The sequence below is a fragment of the Dermacentor variabilis genome, chromosome 1, assembly GCF_050947875.1.
Source record: "Dermacentor variabilis isolate Ectoservices chromosome 1, ASM5094787v1, whole genome shotgun sequence".
Classification (NCBI taxonomy): Eukaryota; Metazoa; Arthropoda; class Arachnida; order Ixodida; family Ixodidae; genus Dermacentor; species Dermacentor variabilis.
Genome location: NC_134568.1, coordinates 32595925 through 32616979, shown reverse-complemented (window position 1 = coordinate 32616979; position 21055 = coordinate 32595925). Strand labels below are relative to the sequence as shown.

At 46.2% G+C, this 21055-nt stretch overlaps 1 protein-coding gene and 1 non-coding gene across 2 annotated transcripts in view; one reads left to right on the top strand and one right to left on the bottom strand.

The window, feature by feature from the left end:
- tok (tolloid-like protein 1 tolkin) overlaps window positions 1–21055 on the bottom strand; it is a 716025-nt gene that overhangs the window by 72868 nt on the left and 622102 nt on the right. The window contains exons 9-10 of the mRNA XM_075686316.1: window positions 9432–9577; window positions 8551–8746 (exon numbers count right to left, since the gene is read on the bottom strand). Coding sequence (XP_075542431.1) covers window positions 8551–8746; window positions 9432–9577 — 342 coding nt within the window. The remainder of the gene's footprint in view (window positions 1–8550; window positions 8747–9431; window positions 9578–21055) is intronic.
- TRNAT-CGU (transfer RNA threonine (anticodon CGU)) lies at window positions 20146–20217 on the top strand. Its single transcript has one exon. It is a non-coding gene; the product is annotated as a tRNA-Thr (tRNA).

Sequence of the window (21055 nt, the reverse complement as noted above, 5' to 3'; positions counted from 1 at the left end):
TTCACATGTTCCCGAAGGACAAGAAGCTTGCATCGCAGTGGATCCGTGCGGTGAGGAGAGAGAATTTCGTGCCGACGAAATCAACTGTGCTGTGCTCGGACCATTTCCGCGACAGGGATTATCATCGGAGCTTGACAATAATGCGGGCAATCGGTATTCCAATTCCAGTGTTCCGGTGCCCAAATTGATGTACTCGAGAAATGCGAACATTTGCAGCCGTGAACGTCTGGTAACACAGTTTTAGCCTAGCCGGATAGCCTTACGACCAATGCGGAAAGGCGTTGTTGCTAGCGTTGCTAGGCTTGCCTAGCGACATTCGACGTACGGTTGCAGTTACCGTAAAGTTACCGTGTTTACCACACGGTGGTGTTAAAACTGCCTAATATCTGTATGTCAACACTAGCATGCAGCCACGCATACCTATTCTTGATCGAGCCATAATCGCAAAGTCGTCGAACCATAGTCTGAATATTGCACATATAATCCCCCTGGCCATCTCGATCTGGATGCGTATGATAAGCAACTTCCATGACTGTACATCGCAGCACTGTATGTCCACGCTTCGAAACGCGGTACTTATGTTCGCGATCGTGTATCAACACGCAAAAAACCAACGAACTTTAGACGAGTAGCGGCAAGGTGCTTGACATCGCGGAATTAATTGCACCCGTGTTTACAATCTAATGAGAAGTTAGTGCTTCGGCATTCTTCCAGCAGCAAGTTCCCAGTGACACTTTAGCGTGTTTTTTTCTCCCGTCATTACAACGTGCAGCTACATGAAAAAGCATACGTACCAGCTAATATTTCCAATGCGCGAGAAGGTGCACACATCGTTCTCGCTGTTGGCACACTCAACATCGAGTCGTTGCCTCCATCGTTTTCTGTATCGGCTGTCGGTTCGAACATGTAAGACGAACATACAAGCTGTCCGAGACAGCGAGAACGTTCCATAATGCTTACAACTCATCTGTGAAGCGAGACCAGAACAGCGTGCTACCACAGAACACCTATACACGTTCTGAAACGGCGGCGCCGTCCGGTGATCCCCGTGAATGACGTGACAGCGGTCCTGACCAATCACGAGCAACAGCGGCATTCGCACGATGCCCTGAGGCGCTGGTGCGCGTTTTCTTGCAAAAAAATAGCCGCTTGTGTTTGTTTCCGCCCTTTTTAAACCAGATATTCGTGTTCAATGGACTAAAAACTGTAGAATGCCGCAGGAAACTCATCTTTTCGAAAAGCGTTTCAGCTTCCCTTTAAGGTGGACCCCTCACACAACTCGGTCAAGCGAAGTTGTGCATCTGTCTCCCACTGGCCGCGCCCTCATACGCCTGTCGCAGAAGGTCCGCGCCCGTTAAAGGGCCCCTGAAACGGTTCGGATAAATATTGAAGACGCGTAGGGTACAGCTGAAGTAGAACATTCGCACCACAATTTAAGTGAAGCGTTACGTATTAATGGAGCTACAAGCGATTAGAAGTTACCCTCCTCCCTAGCCATGGTTTTCCTCCTCAACTCGTTCGCGGAGCGAACGGGGCTAAGCTCCGCATTCACTGTTTCTGCGTCACGATGCGACGTCACATCGTCCACTTCCGGTTGTTTTGAAGCCCGCCCCCGCCCGCGCGAGACCTCTCCGCTAGCCGCTTGGCCGTCGACCCCAAGCGCGAGCTATCGAAGCAGCGTGCGTTGCGAGCAATCTGTCGTAGCGCCGAACGTGTCTGGTATTCCGGTAACCACAGGCAAGCTGATCATTTCGGCGAATGACTGGAGGCATAAACTCAAGCTGATGAAGGAACTTTAGCGTAGACGCATGCAGACCTACGTGAGCGGCCTGATTGGTCTGCACGGTCCAGACACTTGATGGCGCAGCGCTTAACCAACCAAACAAAGCGCTAATATTGCTCTAACCAAGTGTAAAACATTTTAAACATATATAAAAACAACGTGTTGATGATTACACTCCTGCGAAAAATACACACCAGCAGCAAAGAAGAATACACTTCGTTGCTGCTACTGTGTATGGTTGAGCTCTGTGCCACCAGGTGGCTGCACCGTGCAGACCATTCACATTTGCCCTTCTGCTCATCTCATGGCTCATCCCGTTACGACACAGTCAAGCGGCCAAACTCTGTCCCCTTGCGCTTGCGTTTGCCCTAATATCGGAATTGCGAAACGCTATTGCGTTAGTAATCTTCCCGTGTAAAGTGACGGCCACAAACGCGCAAATCCTGGCGCCGATCGGATAGCGGCAGCCCGATGCGCAGCAGCCAGTTCGCTCGTACGTTGCCTTGCAGAGGGACACGATGTTACAGCTTGACATATTGCCAGTCGCTACGCTTGCAGTCCACAAGGCAACAAAGTCGAACCATAGTGCTTGCGAAAAGACTGAGACCGACTCTGACCGCGGAGCTCTCGTCAAAATGGAGTACGTTGTACACAAGCAGACGACCATTGCTGTATGCCGGAAGTGCTTAAGTGCACTGAAAAATTGTTCTTGTGCATCCTCTTTATGTTACTTTCTTTTTATAAAAACACATTAACTAACATTCTAACTATTACGACGATCATTTGTTTACCATAAAGTTGGAAAAATTATCGATTACGCGCCCTGGTCAGCCAATCGGATAGCTCGCCCCACTGACGTCATTTGGGTGATCTCGGTCATATCGGTAGGGGCGGCTTAAAATTCCGCCGAGCAGTGTGCTGCGATCGGCAGCGATGTCCATCTTTAAAACCTTATAATAAATTACACGCTTTACACGGAGCACTTAGATGTGTCAATTAATGATCAGAAGGACCTACTCTAACGACTAAGTACGTTTGTAGAAAATCGTCAAAAGCGTTTCATGGTCCCTTTAAAGCTCACCATCTGTCCAGGGTATGTCTGAGAGGAACGAATCGGAATGCGAACTTAAGTACAGAGGGAATAAGGAGGAGGAAAGGGACGGCCGCGACACGAGAAATACGAAGTTAAGATAAGTACGACGTTCGGTCTGGCCTTTTCCTAGACAAAAGGCCTCCGAGACACACACATCCGCGCCGACGACAGTCTTGACCCACGCAACCATTTCGTCTGCTTTAAATTCATCGACTTCTTCGAGCCCTTCCCCATCCCCCCACCCTTTATTTTTAAATGGAGGGGAAGTAAAAGCGAAGGCGAGACAGGAATGACATTGTTCCTTGGTATATAGAAGAGCGCTCCGCTGTTCTTGCTGGCGTTCGCATATTAGGGTATATGTGCTCGCTTTACAAGGCGAGGCAGCAAATAATCTAGGCCACGAATTCACGAAGCAAGACCACCAAGGCGAACAATAACGAATTCAACCGGCAGCGCTGGCCAGCGAACCGCGGAGAACAATACATAAGAATTAACGGTTAAACTGAGTAAAAAGACTTAAGTGACACTCAGCCGCAGTGCTAGAAATCTATTCACATAAACAGTATTTTGGGCAATGAAAAAAAAAAAGTGCCTTCGGAAGCAAATAGAAGAAAGCGGCAATGATGAACTTCTTTCTTTCTTTTTCGTTATTTCCTTCTTTCTCGTTGAACTTTCTGCGACAGCCGCGGTGCCTTTTATGGAAAGCTCTCTGCCCTATGTGCAACACAGACGTCATATACGCTACCCACTGCTCTCTCTCGCAATTGGCGCTTTTGCACTCCCCTACTACACAATCTGGCGGCGAGCAGCGGTATGAAATCACTACGTAAGCGTACGGATTTTGAATGACCTGTAACACGCGGGGGAATCGGTGCGAAAAACCTTGCACTTCTTTAAATTACCGTTGTTCGCGGCATTCTTGGCTGCTTTAGTGTACAGTGTTAGTATTTTTTTTTATTTTTCTACTTCAAACACTTAAAAAAAAAGCAGAAACTTTACTCGAATTACGTGACTATAAAGATGCATTTCCTGCATAGGCGGACATCCTTTGCTCGAAAAGTAAGTGCAATTCATCTGGTAATTAACTTAATTACATTAATTAGCTTCTCTCGGCCCACACTTCCGAATGGCCATGTGGGCCGAAGTAACTGGCGTCAACCGTTCAATGTACCCCCATTAGGTGCGCAGCACCACGAAACGCGGCTCTCCATACAATCCTTCTGTGACGCATGGCGTAAAATGAAGCCGACGTCGTCGCACTTCGCTCTTCTCGCGATTTGCTTCCGGTTAGCAATTTACGCGACCCAGGAATGGATGCATGGTCACTTCAGGAGCAGGGGAGATACAGAGCAGCTTATGGTGGTGGTATGGCGAAGATTTCTTTTACGCCGTCCAACTATGTCACAGGGAGGGTCGCACTGCTAGCCACGCTTCGCGGTGTCGCGTGCTTATTAATCAGGTACGCTGAACGGGTAGTTTGACGGCAATATTTTCTCAGTCTACAAGGCAATTCTGAAATGTAGAAACACGGAACTACACTGTTATGGCGATTCCCTTGAAGGTTGTAGTATAAGCTTGTGCCATAAAGTTAGTGATGCGTTATATAGCGCAATTAGTTTACTTATTAAATATCTAATTGTTTGGCTACTCTCGCAAATTATGTCCGCCTAGACAGATAATTAATCTCCAGTAACGTCACTGGTGGTAAATTTTCTAGAGTAAAAAAAAGTACTCGAAGTCAAAGAAAGAAAGAAAGGAAGAAAGACAGAAAGAAAAAGCACTGTATAAGCAACTTTGGGCAACCGTTTAGGAGGGCTAATGCGCGCAGCGAGAATTTCGTCATAGACACGTTTATTATCGTTTCTTTTTCTTTTGTCTTTAAGAGGTCTTTAAGACCACATATAGGCCTTTACATAACGCCATACAACTCACTGAAAAGTGCTCTGCACAGCTACCCTCCCGACAGACACGAATAAACCAACACGCATAGTGTTCGCGTTCGGCCTTAATTCTTCATGCGCCTGCTTTAAGTACGCGTGACTACAATCACACGTTGCTAACACGAGTTCTGTCTCCAGCAATCAGCTGCTTTGCGCAGACAGGCCCCAGAGTGCGCACCGCGTCGGGCCAGTTCGTTCGAATGCCGAAATGGCGACAGCAAGGATTATTACGCTTCATGACGGCGCAAATAATTACGCACTGGCGCATGCCGTTACGGCGGTTGACCACGGACACCAATTACGGGCTGCGCGTACAGACGGCGCCACAACGCGTTGCTAGGCGACGTAAAGTGCACCGCGAAATCGTGCACCGAGCTCGCGCTTTTTCGGATCGGTGACAACGCTTGCAAGGTCAGCGCTAATCGAATCACTTACAAAGCTAAGCTAGCGCCGTCGAACTGAAGTTCTCGCGGCTCAGCACAGCTGAGCAATTACCGCCGGAACGTACGTGCCGCCGAGAAGAATGCGGCGGTGGAGTGCGCGCCATCGTCGGTTGTGCAAGAGACGGGATGAGTTCGTAGCGCAATCGCTAGCAGGTTCGCACAAAACACCGCTCGGAACAACCTGATGGCTTCCATTTGACCGCGGCATTCAACAGAAGTGAACAGTCTGAAGCAGATACAATTAGGAGCTCTTGATGGTTCGTTCGTTCGGCTGTGTGTTTCGTTTTTTTCTTTGTCGCGATGAAGAAAAAAAAAAGTCAGTAGGTGGGCTTTGTCTAAGCTGAACGAGGATATTACACCTTAACATGTGCGTATTCAGATGTCTTCGAGGTGGGGCGCTGCTATCTCCCAGGACCTGAATTCACAAATGTCTTCGTTCGTATAAGTGCATTTGGCCATCGACCAGTCGCCTTCGCCAATGATATGTCCGGCATAAGGATGGGCTAAAATTTTCTTTTACGAACAAATATAGCGAAAGAGCTTTCCATGAATACGGAAACCAGTTTCTGTTATGCTCTGCTATAAATGAGTTGCTGTGGAGAGACTGACTTCGCAAATACCCGAGATGTCCCACTTATCTCGCTTGTACAGAAACTATAGTAAGCGGTAATAAAATAAAAATAAAGATAAAGGAGACTGCCAACAGCACACGCAAGAGGTGAAAGATAAGGCGACACAGATTTCTGATAACGACGCTCCACACGACGTGTAAGTCAGCCACTGAGGACTTTGTGACTGGCTATCCATCAAGTGTTCGTTGTATGTAAGTTGACCCGCGATAAATAAAGTTGCTTGAAAAGGGCTGACATGGCGGTTTCCGACTAATCGTAGAATCTCATACAGTATAGCCACATGAGCAGGACAAATACGCAAACGTGGCACACATATGCAAGCAGCAGAACAACGCAATGGTGCTGAATAAGATAGAAATAAAGATGTCCTCACGCAAAAGGATGGAGAGTTGGGCGAGTTGGTACGGTAAAATATTACTGGTTTTTATGACTTCCCTACCTTCCAATGTGTTTATGTGTTAACTCTTTAGACGGTGTCGTGTTTCTTACAACGAAGTCGACGCAACACACCAAGAAAGAGACAGACGAACGGGAAGGGCGATGTTTTTGTTGTAGGAAGCATGCCTCAACGACAAGTGCTATTATGTCATGTTTGTTTCCTACGGTTTTTGCAATCACTTATATACGTTGATCGTTTCAGTGAAGATTTAGTTGAGAGTTAGTGCTTGTCCTGCCTTCTTCTGGTCTTAGTCTCCGTCACTTCGCGTTACAAACCAATAATATGTCTTCATGGTGGTTATACTTGTTTCCGTGTGTCATTACGAAATGTTTATTAACAGGCATTACAGTATCTTGATGGGGCAGCGTAAAAAGACGATGACAGAAGGCAGGAACACACAAGATGTTCAACCAGTACCAACTCGCCCAAATGTCGATCCTTCTACAGGCATTACAATTTGCCAAATGATTTGACATACTCGAACGGTTAGCTAAAGAGTGCGAAATGAACGTCAAATGGCCTAGGGGGTTTCTCGAAGGCGTTTTTCGATTGAGAAATGTCAGTGGTGGAGCTAGTAAATACGGCAGGTCCAGATAATCTGTGGCGTGGTCTCATTTTGTTGCGCATGGTGACATTTACTGCTAAGCATCCAAGCTTAGCGGTGAATACTTTTGCGGTTGCGCCGCTTCCTCACGCTTGCACGCACATATTATTTCCCTTTATTTTTTATTTTTTGCTTTATATTTCAATATTTTTCCTAACTCTGTCGCTTAACATGTATGCAGCCGGAACCTAACATGAATAATCTGCAAGGGCTGACTTTTGGTCTCATTGGTACAGCATATTTTCTAGTGCTTAGCGGATAAACTTTAGGTGAGACGGACAAGTTAAGAGCGCTCGTGTGTGTCTATTCTCTTGTCAGTCTTGTCTAAAGTTTCTGCGCTAAGACCTAGAAAAAAATGAATAAACCATCTCTCTTTCTCTCTCTCCGTCTGGTTACTCTCTTTGTCGTATATAGTTGGGTGAATAAGAACAAATCCAGCAGAAACCATCGCAGGATGGCTGTCGACGTTAATGTGATTAGCATTGAAGTATTGTAGCAATACATCGGATTACCACTGCAGAAACGCGTCATGTATGAGGCACATACTGCAGCTGGGATCCATTCTCGTGCTTACCTCTGGACATGCTGCGCCATCTAGCGCGGCCGCCGCGAAGGCCGTGCGTGACGCGTTCCGCCCAGCAGCGAAAATATCTCGAAGGATATTTTTTTTACAACTGAAGAGCAGTATTTGTCCGGTGACACAATTTCGCATGAAATAGGTTCATTGAAGAGCGACACATACACCGTGACACAAGTTGGTCCAACGGTTGGCCTCGAAGCCGGCTCCCTCAGCTCAGCAGCCCGATGCTCCAACCATTAGCTGACTTGTCAGCTTTTTTTCCCGCACTCCCTCACTTCATGAGTGAAATAAAGGATATTATTATTATTATTATTATTAGACTATGGACTACCCAGTCACCCAAGTTGGCGTGAAAGAAGCTAGATACGCACATACATGGATAGAGGTACCAGAATGTGCGCCAAGTGGCTAAAGAATTCTGATCGCACTAAAATAGGGAGAAAGGCCGGGCTCGCTGAGCATATTATACACAACCGCTATTTGACATTGACTGTAATACTTTCCCTTTTCTCATTGACATCAAAATTGTCCAGGTGGTACCTGTTGTTTCTGTTAAATAATGCTAAAGGCTTTTTGGATTCATATCGTGGCCAATATGAATTGAGCTCACACAAGACCAATCCGGGTACAATCGGCATTCTGCACTGCCTTCAGCCTCATAATGACGAACGCGACAATACAGAGACGTTGATGAATTTTCCGTTCAGCGAAGTTGAGTGGGCCTGCATATAATGAAGGTTGCAGTGCCAAGAGAGAGAAAAGATGAAAGGCAGAGAGGTTATCAAGCGTAGCTGTCTTGTTGGCTACGCTGCATTGGAGGAAGGGTAAAGAGTAGAGAAAGTGAGGAGAAAAGTGCCAGATCAGCTACACAGAAGAGTTGGGCTGGTTGGTAATACATAGTTACACTGGAAGCATAGCGCGGGAAGGACGATCGAAAAAGACAAGACAAGACAAGCGCTTGTCCTGTCTTTGTCGATCGTCATTCCCGCGGCTATGCTTCCGGCTAGTGCAGCAACAGAGCCTACCGAGAACCCACCTTTCATGAATGTGGCCGAGAAGCCAGCCTTGTTGACTGATCCATCGGAGACGAACTTGACTAGCATGCGGTTGGTGGTGGAGCGCAGGTCATCGGGCGTCCGGTAGCCGCAGAACTTGCCCAGCAGCTGGCTGCTCGCATCATGGCCGTCACGCACCTCCAGGTAGTCGTACACACAGCTGTCGTGATTCTCCACCTGCGCAAGAGGCCGGGAACGCTCTTACTCCTTTCTTCCTGACCGCGATCAGTGGGAGCTTTAAGACGCCCTATTTCGGCACTTCAATGCTTTTCGGAATAAAACACGAGAAATTTCCAGTACCTTTTGTGGCCAACTTTTTGGGAGCTATTAGAGCCTTGGCGCCCCCTTTCCTTGCCTACCAGGAGTGGCATTTCACTCCAAGGTGAGCAAAAAAATGACACAGGTACGCACGGGTAGTCTTTGCGTGCGCGTGCACAGTTCCAAATACGTGATTACGTCGCGATACATTATAGCAGTTTGTTACATTTCATCACTCTTTTTTTTTCTCAGCCAGATAATGGCTTTTGAGCAACTAATAAAGTAAGCCTTGCAATGAGACAGTGCCGTGGCGCCGGTTAAAACATTTCACCGCTGTGTAACGTGACACTGATATCGAGGCACTCAACTTTCAAGTAGCTAGCAGATTTGCGCGCTTCCAAAGGATCAACAGACAGATTGGTATTTGGTACTCAGATGTCATCATTGATGCTCTTCTGGTACCTGTACTAGAACAAAATCTTAGTGCAGAGCTTATCATCAGCTCTTGTCACAACCGATGTGGCCTGAGCACTTGCGACTCAAGCTGCAGGCGGTGGGAGGAGAACGCTACACCTGCATGCAGTGATTTTAGCAAGAAACTCACCTCGAAGGACTGGAACTTGAGCGCCACCTGATAGTCTTCCGGCACGGTTATCTTCCAGACGCACTCCTTGTTCGGCCGGTAGTCGTCCGGGTAGTTGGGGCTCTGAAGGACGCCCTCCTCCATGACCACGTCGCCGCCGCACACCGCTGCATCGAAGAAGCACGAGCCAGGTGTATTCTACGTGCCTTGCGCTCTGCACTCCTTCGCGCGAGGATGCACCTCACTGAAGTCAAAAGTACGCTTACTGCCACGCGTTGAAAGCTATTTTCCTGATGATAAATGAGTTGAGACGTTATAGATGGCGGATAGTTAGTCAAAGTGCCGAGATTAACTAAATGACCTTTTATTCCCCGTCTTTATGACAGTTTTGGCTGCTGAGGCTGTTATAGCTACAACGAAGTCGGTAACGCCATTATGTTGCCGAGAAACAGCACTAACCGTATCGCCCACTGAAATGACGGCTGTTACGCACACAACGGAATAAAATCTGCGCCTCGTGTCATCGGAAGCAGAGCTCAAGGCGCGACAAGTCGTTACTGTTGGCCGCAGAGCACGTAGATGCGTGGAAACCTTAATACGTTGCTCAATCCACATATGGTCGTTACGTTGATCTCTCTATGCTGGGAAACCAGAGTGGCGCCAAGTTGATGTTTGTGTTTCGAGAAACTGAAACCACTAAGGAGAATTCCAACCTTATGATCAATTATTAGTAGTGTAAGTTTTACTATAGTGTAAACGAGAGAAGGGAAGAGATGACTTTGACCCGCCGTGGTTGCTCAGTGGCTATGGTGTTGGGCTGCTGAGCACGAGGTCGCGGGATCGAATCCCGGCCACGGCGGCCGCATTTCGATGGAGGCGAAATGCGAAAACACCCGTGTGCTTAGATTTAGGTGCACGTTAAAGAACCCCAGGTGGTCAAAATTTCCGGAGTCCTCCACTACGGCGTGCCTCATAATCAGAAAGTGGTTTTGGCACGTAAAACACCAAATATTATTGAGAGATGACTTAATTTTTGATGCCCTTGCTGAAAAAAAAAATGAGCAGCTGTCTTTCAGCGAATATGCTCGAGTGTTCCAACATTACGTGCCTGGAAGAAGACTGATGAAAACTAGTAAAAAAAAATTTGCGGAGCACGTGCGGCTGAGGGAATCGATTTAAGCGAAGCTTTGTGTGCTGATTGTTTTGACTGACGATAATTAGCGGTGATGTTGGCGGTGAACGTGTAATTTATTCAGCGTTTAGTCCGATACGAGAGTGTTGAGTTGATTGTTAAACGTGTGCACCACTGATGTTTGTCTGCGTAGTGCACAAAACACACAGGGAGACGTGTTTCTTGAGGCGCTGTTTTGCGTCATTTTTCATAACCTCTTAGAGTTGATCATTATCATTGCCTCACATGGCACATCGCATCGTGATAGAAGTTCAACTTTAATTGATTGATGGGGTTATACTTAATTCAATTATTTGTTATAAAATTGTATGTATACATTGGTATGCATACACTCGCGCTCTGCACCACGTTTCGCCGCGTAGCGAACACGCTCCTGTTCCGCGCGACGCTTCTTTCGGGCCGGGGCGCACGCTCTGGAGCCATTTTTTTTTCCGGCACGGATTTACGTGCTTCTTCTGCATACGCGGTAGGCACGCTGTTGGGAGGCCGGCTCCAAGCGCTCTCTTCGTGCTATAGACGATTGTAATATTTACACTATCACAGCCCAGCCCCTGCATTTTTGTCGCATAGGAAAGCAAGCACCAGCACGTGCCATATATATACGCACAAACTACGCAAGGCGGCCCACGGCGGTGCCGACCCGGATGGATGGATGGATGCTATGAGTGTCCCCTTATGAACAGAGTGGTGGGTTGCGCCACCAAGCTCTTCTTATTATATTGCCTAATGTCTTACCTATGTTACAAAAAGAAGTAAAAAAGAAAAGAAAAACCCCTCGAAGAATTCCCATCACCAAACTCTCTGAACTCCTATTGTTAGCCTTGTTTTTGTACATCTCCGTTCTTTGTGGTTTCCCTACTTTTCTTCCACAAATTTTCCGATCACTTCTTGCAAATCACTATTGCGGACATGTTTGCTTTACCCCTGTTCTCGCTGAACCCAAGGGCTTCAAGGAGGCCAGAGGTGCCTAATACGACCGCTGGGCAGATATCTGCACATTCTAATAAAACATGCTCCATCGTTTTCCTAGCTTCACCGCAGCAAGCACATGCTTCTGAGCGTGTTCTAAGGCACCCTGATATCGCTTCGAAAAGTAATGAGCTTCCCTTTGAGTTATCATAAATTGCTTCTTTCCCGATTTCGTTTTTTCCTCTTAAGTAGTTACTCATGGCAGGTTTCTTTTCCATTGCCGCCACCCATGAGATTACCTCAGCCTCTCTCACTTTCCGCTTGACGTTCTTTGTTGCTGTGCTGCTCACCCTACAGACCGCATACTCGCTGGTAAGCTTCCTAGTTCTTAACCTCCGCTGTGCATCAATGTTACTCCTGTACAAATACCTGAACACTGTCATAGTCGATTTACTTTCTTTCATATGCCTCAGTAGTTCTTCATAATTAATTTTATTTTCAGCTTCCCTCACTTCAAAACTAGTCCAGCCCATATTACCCTGCACAGCTTCATTTCTGTTCTTCCCGTGAGCGCCCAATCTAAGGCGTCCCACTGACCTTTGGTTGCCATCGAGTCCTGATAGTAACCCTGATTTCAACCAAAAAACCACATTTCCAAATGTAAGTCTGGAACCATTACACTTTTCATATATCCCGGAGCACACCGTACCTATTGTATCCCCACAGCACTCTGTGCTTCATTATTACTGCGTTTCACTTCCCTTTTACTGTTATTGATTTTTTTCTGTGTTTCTATATATCCATTGCCTTCGTTTATAATATACCAAGGTATATATATGATTTTGTCCAAGGTATTTCCTGGCCCTGTATTGACATTGTCTGTTCACTGTTCTTATTGAATACCAGAACACCTGATTTTTAACGCTAAATTTCAGACCTAAGTTCTCGCCTTCCTGGCCACAGATATTAGTCAGACTTCGCGTATCACTTTGCTTGTTAGCTAGCAACACAATGTCATGCGTATAAAACAAACCTGGAAGCTGCTGCTTTACTACTGTACCAGCCTGTTTGTATGAGAGATAGCGCTCTTTGCATCCTTACCATGTACGTACATCATAAACAGCAGTGGGCACAAAGGGCACCCCTGCCTCAGTCCGTTGTTGACATCAAGTTTCTCCTCGCTCCTCATCGCTTCCCATTTAACGCCAAACTGTATTTTCTACTTAAATCTCTCTCAAAAGCAGTATGCAATAGTCGCCTAAGCCTTCTCATTCCAGACTAACCCACAATATGTCGTGGTCTACGTTGTCATACGCTCCTGTAATGTTTAAAAAAGCCACATGTAACGGTGTCCTTTCTACTCTGGATATTTCAATACACTATAATCATAAAGTGGAACAACCCCATAATTTAATTTGATATTTCAGTACACTGAGCAAGGACAAATAATTTATCACCCAGGCGCCTACTGATTCTGAAGCCATTCTGAAGTTCTCCCAATATGCCATTATTCTCTGCCCATGCTTGCTGCTTTAATTTACTCGCCTGCATTGCTAACCTGTATATTACCGATGTAATGATCAGCTGTCTATATGAGTGAATTCTATCTTTTTTCCCCTTACCTGTATAAATTGAATACATTACACTTTGTCGCCAACGGTCTGGTATTCGTCTACCTCTTAAGGTTTTTTTGCTACTGCTTTCAACAGAGGCTCCTTACCTTTTTGGTTCTCGTTCATTAATCAGCCTAACGGGAACCTCGTCTAGCCCTGTGGCTGTGCGCTTAGGAATTTTGTCTTCGGCTTTCTTCCAGCTGAAATTTGTCAGCGCCAGCTCCTTTTCCATCTGGTTCTCTTTCATGCTCTTGTTTTCCTTAAGTATAACCTCGTCATTGCCTAGGAGATATTCGGTTGTTATTTTTCTGATGTAATTTAATGCCGCGTCCCCTTCCAGTTTGTTTCCATCTTCGCCTAGGATATGTTGTTGTGTCGTTCCAAACCTCCTGCCTATTGAGTTTATGTGGTTCCAAAAATATTCTCGGTGAGGTCTTCTCTTTCTCACGTATTTCTGACAACCAACGTTCACTTTCACCTTTTATCTTTGCTTGGACCAGATTTGAACCATAGATTTCTTTCTCTCGGTATATTTTCCATTTTCTGGCTACTTCATCCTGCGGCAACTGTGCTTTTTCTTTTTTTGCTTGCCTGTGCTCTCGTAATGCTTTCTGTCGTTCGGCGATGCGCGGAGAAAAAAAATATAAGGCGCGGAGGCAGGCGCCATCTGGTGGTGTTGCAAGAAAATATAGAGACACGGAGCACACGCACGTGATCCCAGTAGTTCACAGTACAGTATAACGGCTCACACAGCGCTACATATTCGCTCGCGCAGCTTTGTTCTCCATGAGAATTGTAGCAATGCATTCGTAGCCTTCTGCTGCGACTCTGTGAAGGTCGGTGTTTATCAATGATTTGTTCTGACAATAGTACGGGTCCCCCAGTGTGAGTTAGAAAAGCGCAGGAATGGTGGCGTCGAAAGCTGCTTGCTCAAGCTGCCTGCGTGGACGAGATATTAGGAGTCAGCGAGCGCATACCGTTAAACTGACACTTACGGCTGAATCCCCATTGCATGTTTAGGAACACAAATGCCCTAGTGACGTCACAGCCCCGACGTCGTGACGAGGGGGGAGGGGCACCGTGCGCGAGTCGTATATTCTAGGCGTCTGTGGCAGCCGTGCTTTTTTTTTTTGCGGGGGGGGGGCAGCAGATGTCTGTTCCTTTAGGCAAGCTGATGACCGCACGTTGACGGACGCAACAACTTGATTTGGGCGAGTTGGTTCATCTCGAGTGAAACTTGAAGCAGCGCGAAGACGAAGACCACAGCGCTCGTCCTGTTGTGTGTGTTTTTTCGATTGTTGTCTTATTTCGTCTGCTTCGCGCTGCTTCAAGTTTTACTCGAGATGGACACGTTAGCAGAGATGACCGAGTACATGGAAACCTATATAGGAGCTACACGCCAAGCCGGACCCCAGTGCGCTAAATAAATAAATAAATAAATAAATAAATAAATAAATAAATAAATAAATTCTTGCCTTTAGGGCTCAGGATTAGCTAACATTGAATTCATCTGCGTTATGTTTCTCCCGGCAGACAATTACCGACGCTTCTGTATTTCCGAGTAGATATTCTAATTATACAGTTAGGCCAATTATTATTCTATTTATCTTTTATAATACTAAAAACGTTGGCAACATGCGTCCTAAATTTATGTGGCCGAACATCACAATTTCTGCATTATTCGGCAGACTAACGATGATGATGATGATGATGATACGACTACTACTACTACTAATAATAATAATAATAATAATTAGCTGAGGCATGCTGCGTCAGTGCGCACGCCCTCGTCCTTACGTCCGTAATGTTCTTGAGTGGATTCGCCTGATTCGTTGAAGGCATCATTTAACTAATTAGGATGATGCGCATTGTTATCACGCAGTGGAGTCCTGCTTTCGTGAAGCGATAAATAAAGAACACAGTGCGACCAGTACGTCGGTTCCAGACGTCTGAGTAAACAAAGTTCGAACGAAGCGCATAAACAAAATTGGTGGAAACTTCCGCCGAGTCGCAACTATACATGGAAACGGAAAGATCTGAACGAGACCTCAATTAAGCGCGACAAAAGCAGCTCACCCGTCACGCTTGTACGTCGACTTTTTTTTTCTTTCTTTCTCTTTTGCCGTCACTTGCACAAAGATATCCCCGTGCGCAAACAGGGTAGCTGGTAATCATTGTCGTTTCTCACCTGCGTGTGCTTCTTCTTCTGTTCAGAGTGACAGAAAAGAAAAAGAAAAAGATAAAGAAAAAGAAAAGAAGGATATTCAACGACGCAGCGTTGTACTGGCCTTTCTAAGTCAGAAATAAGCACGCGGCATTCACACTCCGGAATGCGATTTGTATGGGACAAATAAAAGACGAAACTGAAAGAACACGATACCCTTAGCTATTTGGGCCCCGATTGGTTCGATAGAAGCAAAAGAATAAAAATCAAACAAGAATGGCGTCTTTTCGGAGCCAGCGGAGATTGCGTTGTCTGCTGCAGAACCGTTGTTTGGTGAAGTGCACGAGAAACTTCAAAAGCACAGGCGGAGTAACACGGCGTGCCTGTTTCCAGGGCGCTGACGAACTTTTCAATTACGAACGAGCAAGACGGAACAGTTGGGCAAGGACAGATTTTTCTGTAAGCAGATCGTTATGTAGGCACATCGCTTTTTTTCTGAAAGATTGTAGGGCCTGCCCTCCACGGTACGTTCGATCCTTACTCCTTCTGCCGCATGGAAGTAAACAGCGCGGAGAGGAGCCGTGTGAGAAGTAGCAATCCTATACAGACGAGAATAGCATAGGTGTGTGTATGTCAGCCTGCCTGACGGTTCTCCAACACCCTTATCTACCGTGTGTCCCAGCAAACGTTAGCCAAGCTGTTCAACGAAAAAAAAAAGAAAAGACATAAGAAAGATGGTAAGGTACAATTATAAGACCTTGTCTGGTCGCCAGAGGTGTTACGATCGAACACCGTGGGTCTTAAAATTGTACCTTGCATCGTGTTTCTATTTCTTAAATCCTTCTGTTTTCTTTGAAGAGCGCGACTAACAATAGAAGTGGCTCCCTATACAACGCCCATATATCATCTCTTGCCATTTCGTCCCTACATTTGATGCTGTATTCATGGCGACATGGCAAGACAGAGGATGGGGTGTAATGTAACCAGTGCCTAATCTTTCAGACTACAAACATCGACGGCAGTGAATTTGGACGAAATAGGGGTGCGCGTATAGCCAATATCACTTAGACTATAGTATACATGCTGCTGGCATAGCAAAAGACGATGAAGTTATGTGAACGCGTGCGTTTCATTCTACCATTCCTCGACATTTGTACACATTTACCTCTGTTTACTTGTTTTGTTCGTACTATACTTCAAGACAAACAATGCCCAGACGAAGAAATTAAGGAGACTAGTTGGGTAGTGCCATTATGCTCTCGTGATTTGTGTACCCCCGTGTACTTCCTTCCCCCCGCGGCGGCTATGGGCCATTTTGTGTAGACGCAACAGAGCTGGCGAAAGAACAGGATTTAAGTAGTGGCGTGGTGGATATTGGGGGAATTTGTAATACGAAGCAAATAGCCTTTTTCATTCGATTCGGGAATTCGCCACTCGCAGTTTGTCGAATATTACTGTTTGTCGAATACCAAATGGACAGCAAGATTCGTTACAGTCTGCAGTGAAAAAGGCCAACGCAAGTGGACACCCTTTCCAGTGACTCTGCTGAGAACAGCTGTGGTGGCACACATGAACCAGTTTTTTGTTTTGTTTTGTTTGAGCGAGCGCCTGTAGGAGATTGCTTCTGCAGAATAGTTTTCAGTCGTTAAAGAAGCGTGCCCTCGTCTTAAGTAGCCTACGAATTTTCGATTAAGGCTCAGCAGTTTATTATTTGGTCTATGCCATCATGTTTGGATTCCTTTAAAACGACGTGCGGCGCTGTGGTATTGCACTCTGTTCCTTCAACTGCATACCACTACACTCTGTGCGCATCTGGTGAAATGGCTCTCCTTTGTTTCATTCCTGTCATTATGATGATGCACGAAATACGATGACATTATTTATTTATATATTTATTTATTTATTTATTTATTTATTTATTTATTTATTTATTTATTTATTTACGATACCTGAAATACAAATATGGCAAATGAGCCTCTTGTTCCACGAACGGACCATACTATATCACTTCCTTTTAGAAATGGGAAGTATTCAGTATTTGATTGGATATTCGGAGCTCATTTTTCTCAAATATTCATACTGGGTTCGATGCGAAAACTGCCCTGTTGGAAGTGCACAAGATTTAAGGACTCTGCGTCTACAAGAACAGTAAGACCCAGTTGCTTGACGCAACGACAACGCTTAAGATCATTGGTCGACCACGCGAGTTTTCATTTGTTTTGTGGCAGCCACTCGATTCTCGGCCATTTATTCATTGTGGGTACACGCCATGGGCCGCTGGGACAACAGCATCGTTCCTGCGAACGGGCACAAATTTCACCCCTTGCGGGCGTAATACAATAGCCAAGCTTCACTGCGACCCAGAAGCTCATGCTGTAGGCGGGGGGTTCTTGCGAAAGGTGCAAGATCCTATGTCTTGCTCTCTCGCTGCCGTACAAATACGGGCGAACGCATGACAGTGGGACATTTTTCGGTGTAGGCACCATGAAAGGGGCCGTGAAAGTAAAGGGACCACGACAAGCAGCTTCACGCGCTGAGTGACAGATGAGGATTGTAAAGAGCCATCCGTAGAATGTTACTGAACGACAAACGCGGGGAAACGCTCACGCTAAAGTGTTGAAGTGGCTGCTTTGTAAAGCTCCGCCAGCACGCTCGCCAGGGGCAACAGCTTAGCTATTCGCTGCGATTTCTAAATGTCGGCGCTCCGAAGGATGAGTGTTGGTCCCGGCACACAGACAGCAACGCGAACGTGGCACGGTGCTTAGGCGGGGGCAACTTCCAGGCCCAGAGCGGCATTCTGCCGGCCAGTCGCTTTTGCTCCGAACCGTGCTCAGTAATTGAGTGCGAGTACATACGCCGATTGAGGCGATCGAAATGAACGTGCAGTTCCACGTTTTCACTACTATCTTCAGGTCTATATATGTTCGCAAGATGAGCAGCGTCGAAATTGATGGAGAAATACCTGGGCTGCCCACAACAGTAGCACGACCGAGGCAGCTCAATCCAGTTCGCGCACACCGGCTCGGTTCTCCTGCCTGTAAGCGTCGAGACAGGCGCGAACAAGCCGATTCTAGCCGAACGGCGCGACCCCATGGTTTTTTTGTGCGAGGGCACCATCGTGCGAGGACAGCCAATATCCTACTATCCACTATAGGACGAACGGGCGGTCTTGTGGCCGGGGTTCAGGCACCGCTGAAAACTGTCGCGAGTGAACTGTCGCGTGGCCTCGGGGAATCCCAAAAGACCGAGTCCCACAGATGCACCTGTAACACTGTAATAATATACACGATAATCGATTTTATACATGCCGCCGGCTTGCCAGCGCTTCTGTATTTCCTGTATCAGTCTCCCTATAGGACTGCGCGCCCTACCCACTAGAAGTGAAGAACAATAATAATCGGTGTTCTCGAAAATCGCGCATTCTTAGAGAGCTTTCCGAAGCATTCCGCATTGTGCAAGCTGTAGGAGGAGAAACCGACTTGCCTTGTGGAATCGTATCGATGTAGTCCTTGTAGAATATTTCCAGCACTTTAGTTATCCTCGTGTCCTGTAGTATTCGACTGATCTAAACAGTACTGCAAAGGGTCAATATTACCGAATTTTCAGTTAACCAAACTTAGCTACTGCTGTCTTCACACACACACACGCGCACACGCACGCACGCGCACGCGCACACAAAAAGAAAAAGAAAAGTCGAACGTTATGACATATGTTTTTCTGACGTTTCGCCCGGAGGAGCAGCCGCAACGTCAGAAAGACATATGCCATAACATTTGTCTCTTTTTTTTCATTTTTGATTGTTATACCTTCCGGTCAGGCGCGAAACCCTTCATGTGTGTGTGTGTGTGTGTGTGTGTGTGTGTGTGTGTGTGTGTGTGCGTGTGCGTGTGCGTGCGTGTGCGTGTGCGTGTGCGTGCGTGCGTGCGTGCGTGCGTGCGTGCGTGCGCGCGCGTGTGTGCAGGGTGTTTCAGCGAACACTCAAATTTTTTCAAAAGTTGCCTGTACGTGGCAGATAGCTCAATTCTAGTTTATGAGCCGCTCTATACTCGAAGGGGCGGACACTACTTGCACAAGAAAAAATTGAAATGCAAAATCAACTAATTAACCAGAATTCACTGAATTAACTTTTAGCTAATTATCTCATGACCCATATTGCAATTTACAAATTCTAGCAGTGGACTTCGTAAGGAGGGTCCACTTGGAGTGAATTCTCAGGACGACACCAGTTTCGAGATATAAATTCCCGAACTTTGCGGAGAAATGCATTCGCGTTCCAGTTACTTGTGTGCTTCAGTGAATCAAACGACGTTCTGTTAACAAATTACCTGGTACGCCAACGCATTTCTCCGCAAAGCTCGGGAATTTATATCTAGAAACTGGTGTCATGTTGAAAATTCTTTCCAAGTGGATCCGCCTTGCGAACTCCACGGCTAGAATTTGTAAATTGCAATATGGGCCATAGTCTAATTCGCTAGAAACTTAACTAGTGATTTTTTTAGTAATTAGTTAATTTTGGATCTCAATTTTTTTGTGCAAGTATTGTCCGCCGCTTCGAGTAGACCAGCTCATAAACCAGACTTGTGATAACTGCCACAGGCAACCTTTAAAGATTTTGGAAAGTGTTCGCTGAAAGACCCTGCATATATCCAAGCCTATCGTAAGAAGCCGGCAAACATTGACACCAAGGACAGCATAGGGGAAATTACTTGTACTTACTAAATGAATTAAAGAAAGGATAAATTAATGGAAACAAAGTGAATGAAAAAATAACTCGCCGCAGCTGGGGAACGATCCCACGTCTTCTCCCGGGGTTCTAGCAGGAAACACAAATACCCAAGAAAGTGGATGGGAAAACGCGCCGCAGTAGCTCAATTGGTAGAGCATCGCACGCGTAATGCGAAGACGTGGGATCGTTCCCCACCTGAGGCAAGTTGTTTTTTCATTTCCGTTAATTTATCATTTCTTTAATTTAATTAGTAAGCACAAGTAATTTTCCCTATGTTGTCCTTGGTGTCGATGTTTGTTGGCTTTATATGATATGCTTAATAAAAATCGGGCGCCTCGGTGAACGCCCTGTCTTCTCACTATATACATACTTATATATATATATATATATATATATATATATATATATATATATATATATATATATATAACACAAATATGCATGTATTATTACCCCCGGGGCGTCTAAATATCAGTGATAACCGGAGATTAATATGGTTTGAGGCGTGCGACATGCGCAGCGTCAGTGGAATTCGAGGCAGATGAGGCACTGGTACTGATTGGGGCAATTTCGTACGTAACTGGAGTCGCGGAATGCAGCACTCGATATGGGCCTGTGTAACGAGACAGGAGTTTTTTTGACAGGCCGACGTGCCGAGTCGGGGACCACAGGAGTACCAGAGATCCAGGCGAAAAGCGGACATCTCTGTGTTGACGATCGTACAACCACCATTGCTTCTCTTGAGAGGTCAGGAGGCAAGCAAGCGCAATTTCGAGTGCTTGGGCTGCCCTGGTGATGGCGTCAAGTGCATACTCGCTTGTCTCTGCTGCGGCGGATGGAAGGGCTGCGTCCAGTGGCAATGCGGGTTCTCGGCCGAACAACAGAAAGAACGGGGAATAACCGGCAGTGTCGTGACGCGAAGAATTATATGCAAAAGTGACATAGGGTAGGGCAAGATGCCAATCAGTATGGTCGGACGAGACGTACTTTGCAAGCATGTCTGTTAGGGTGCGATTCGGACGCTCCGTGAGACCATTAGTC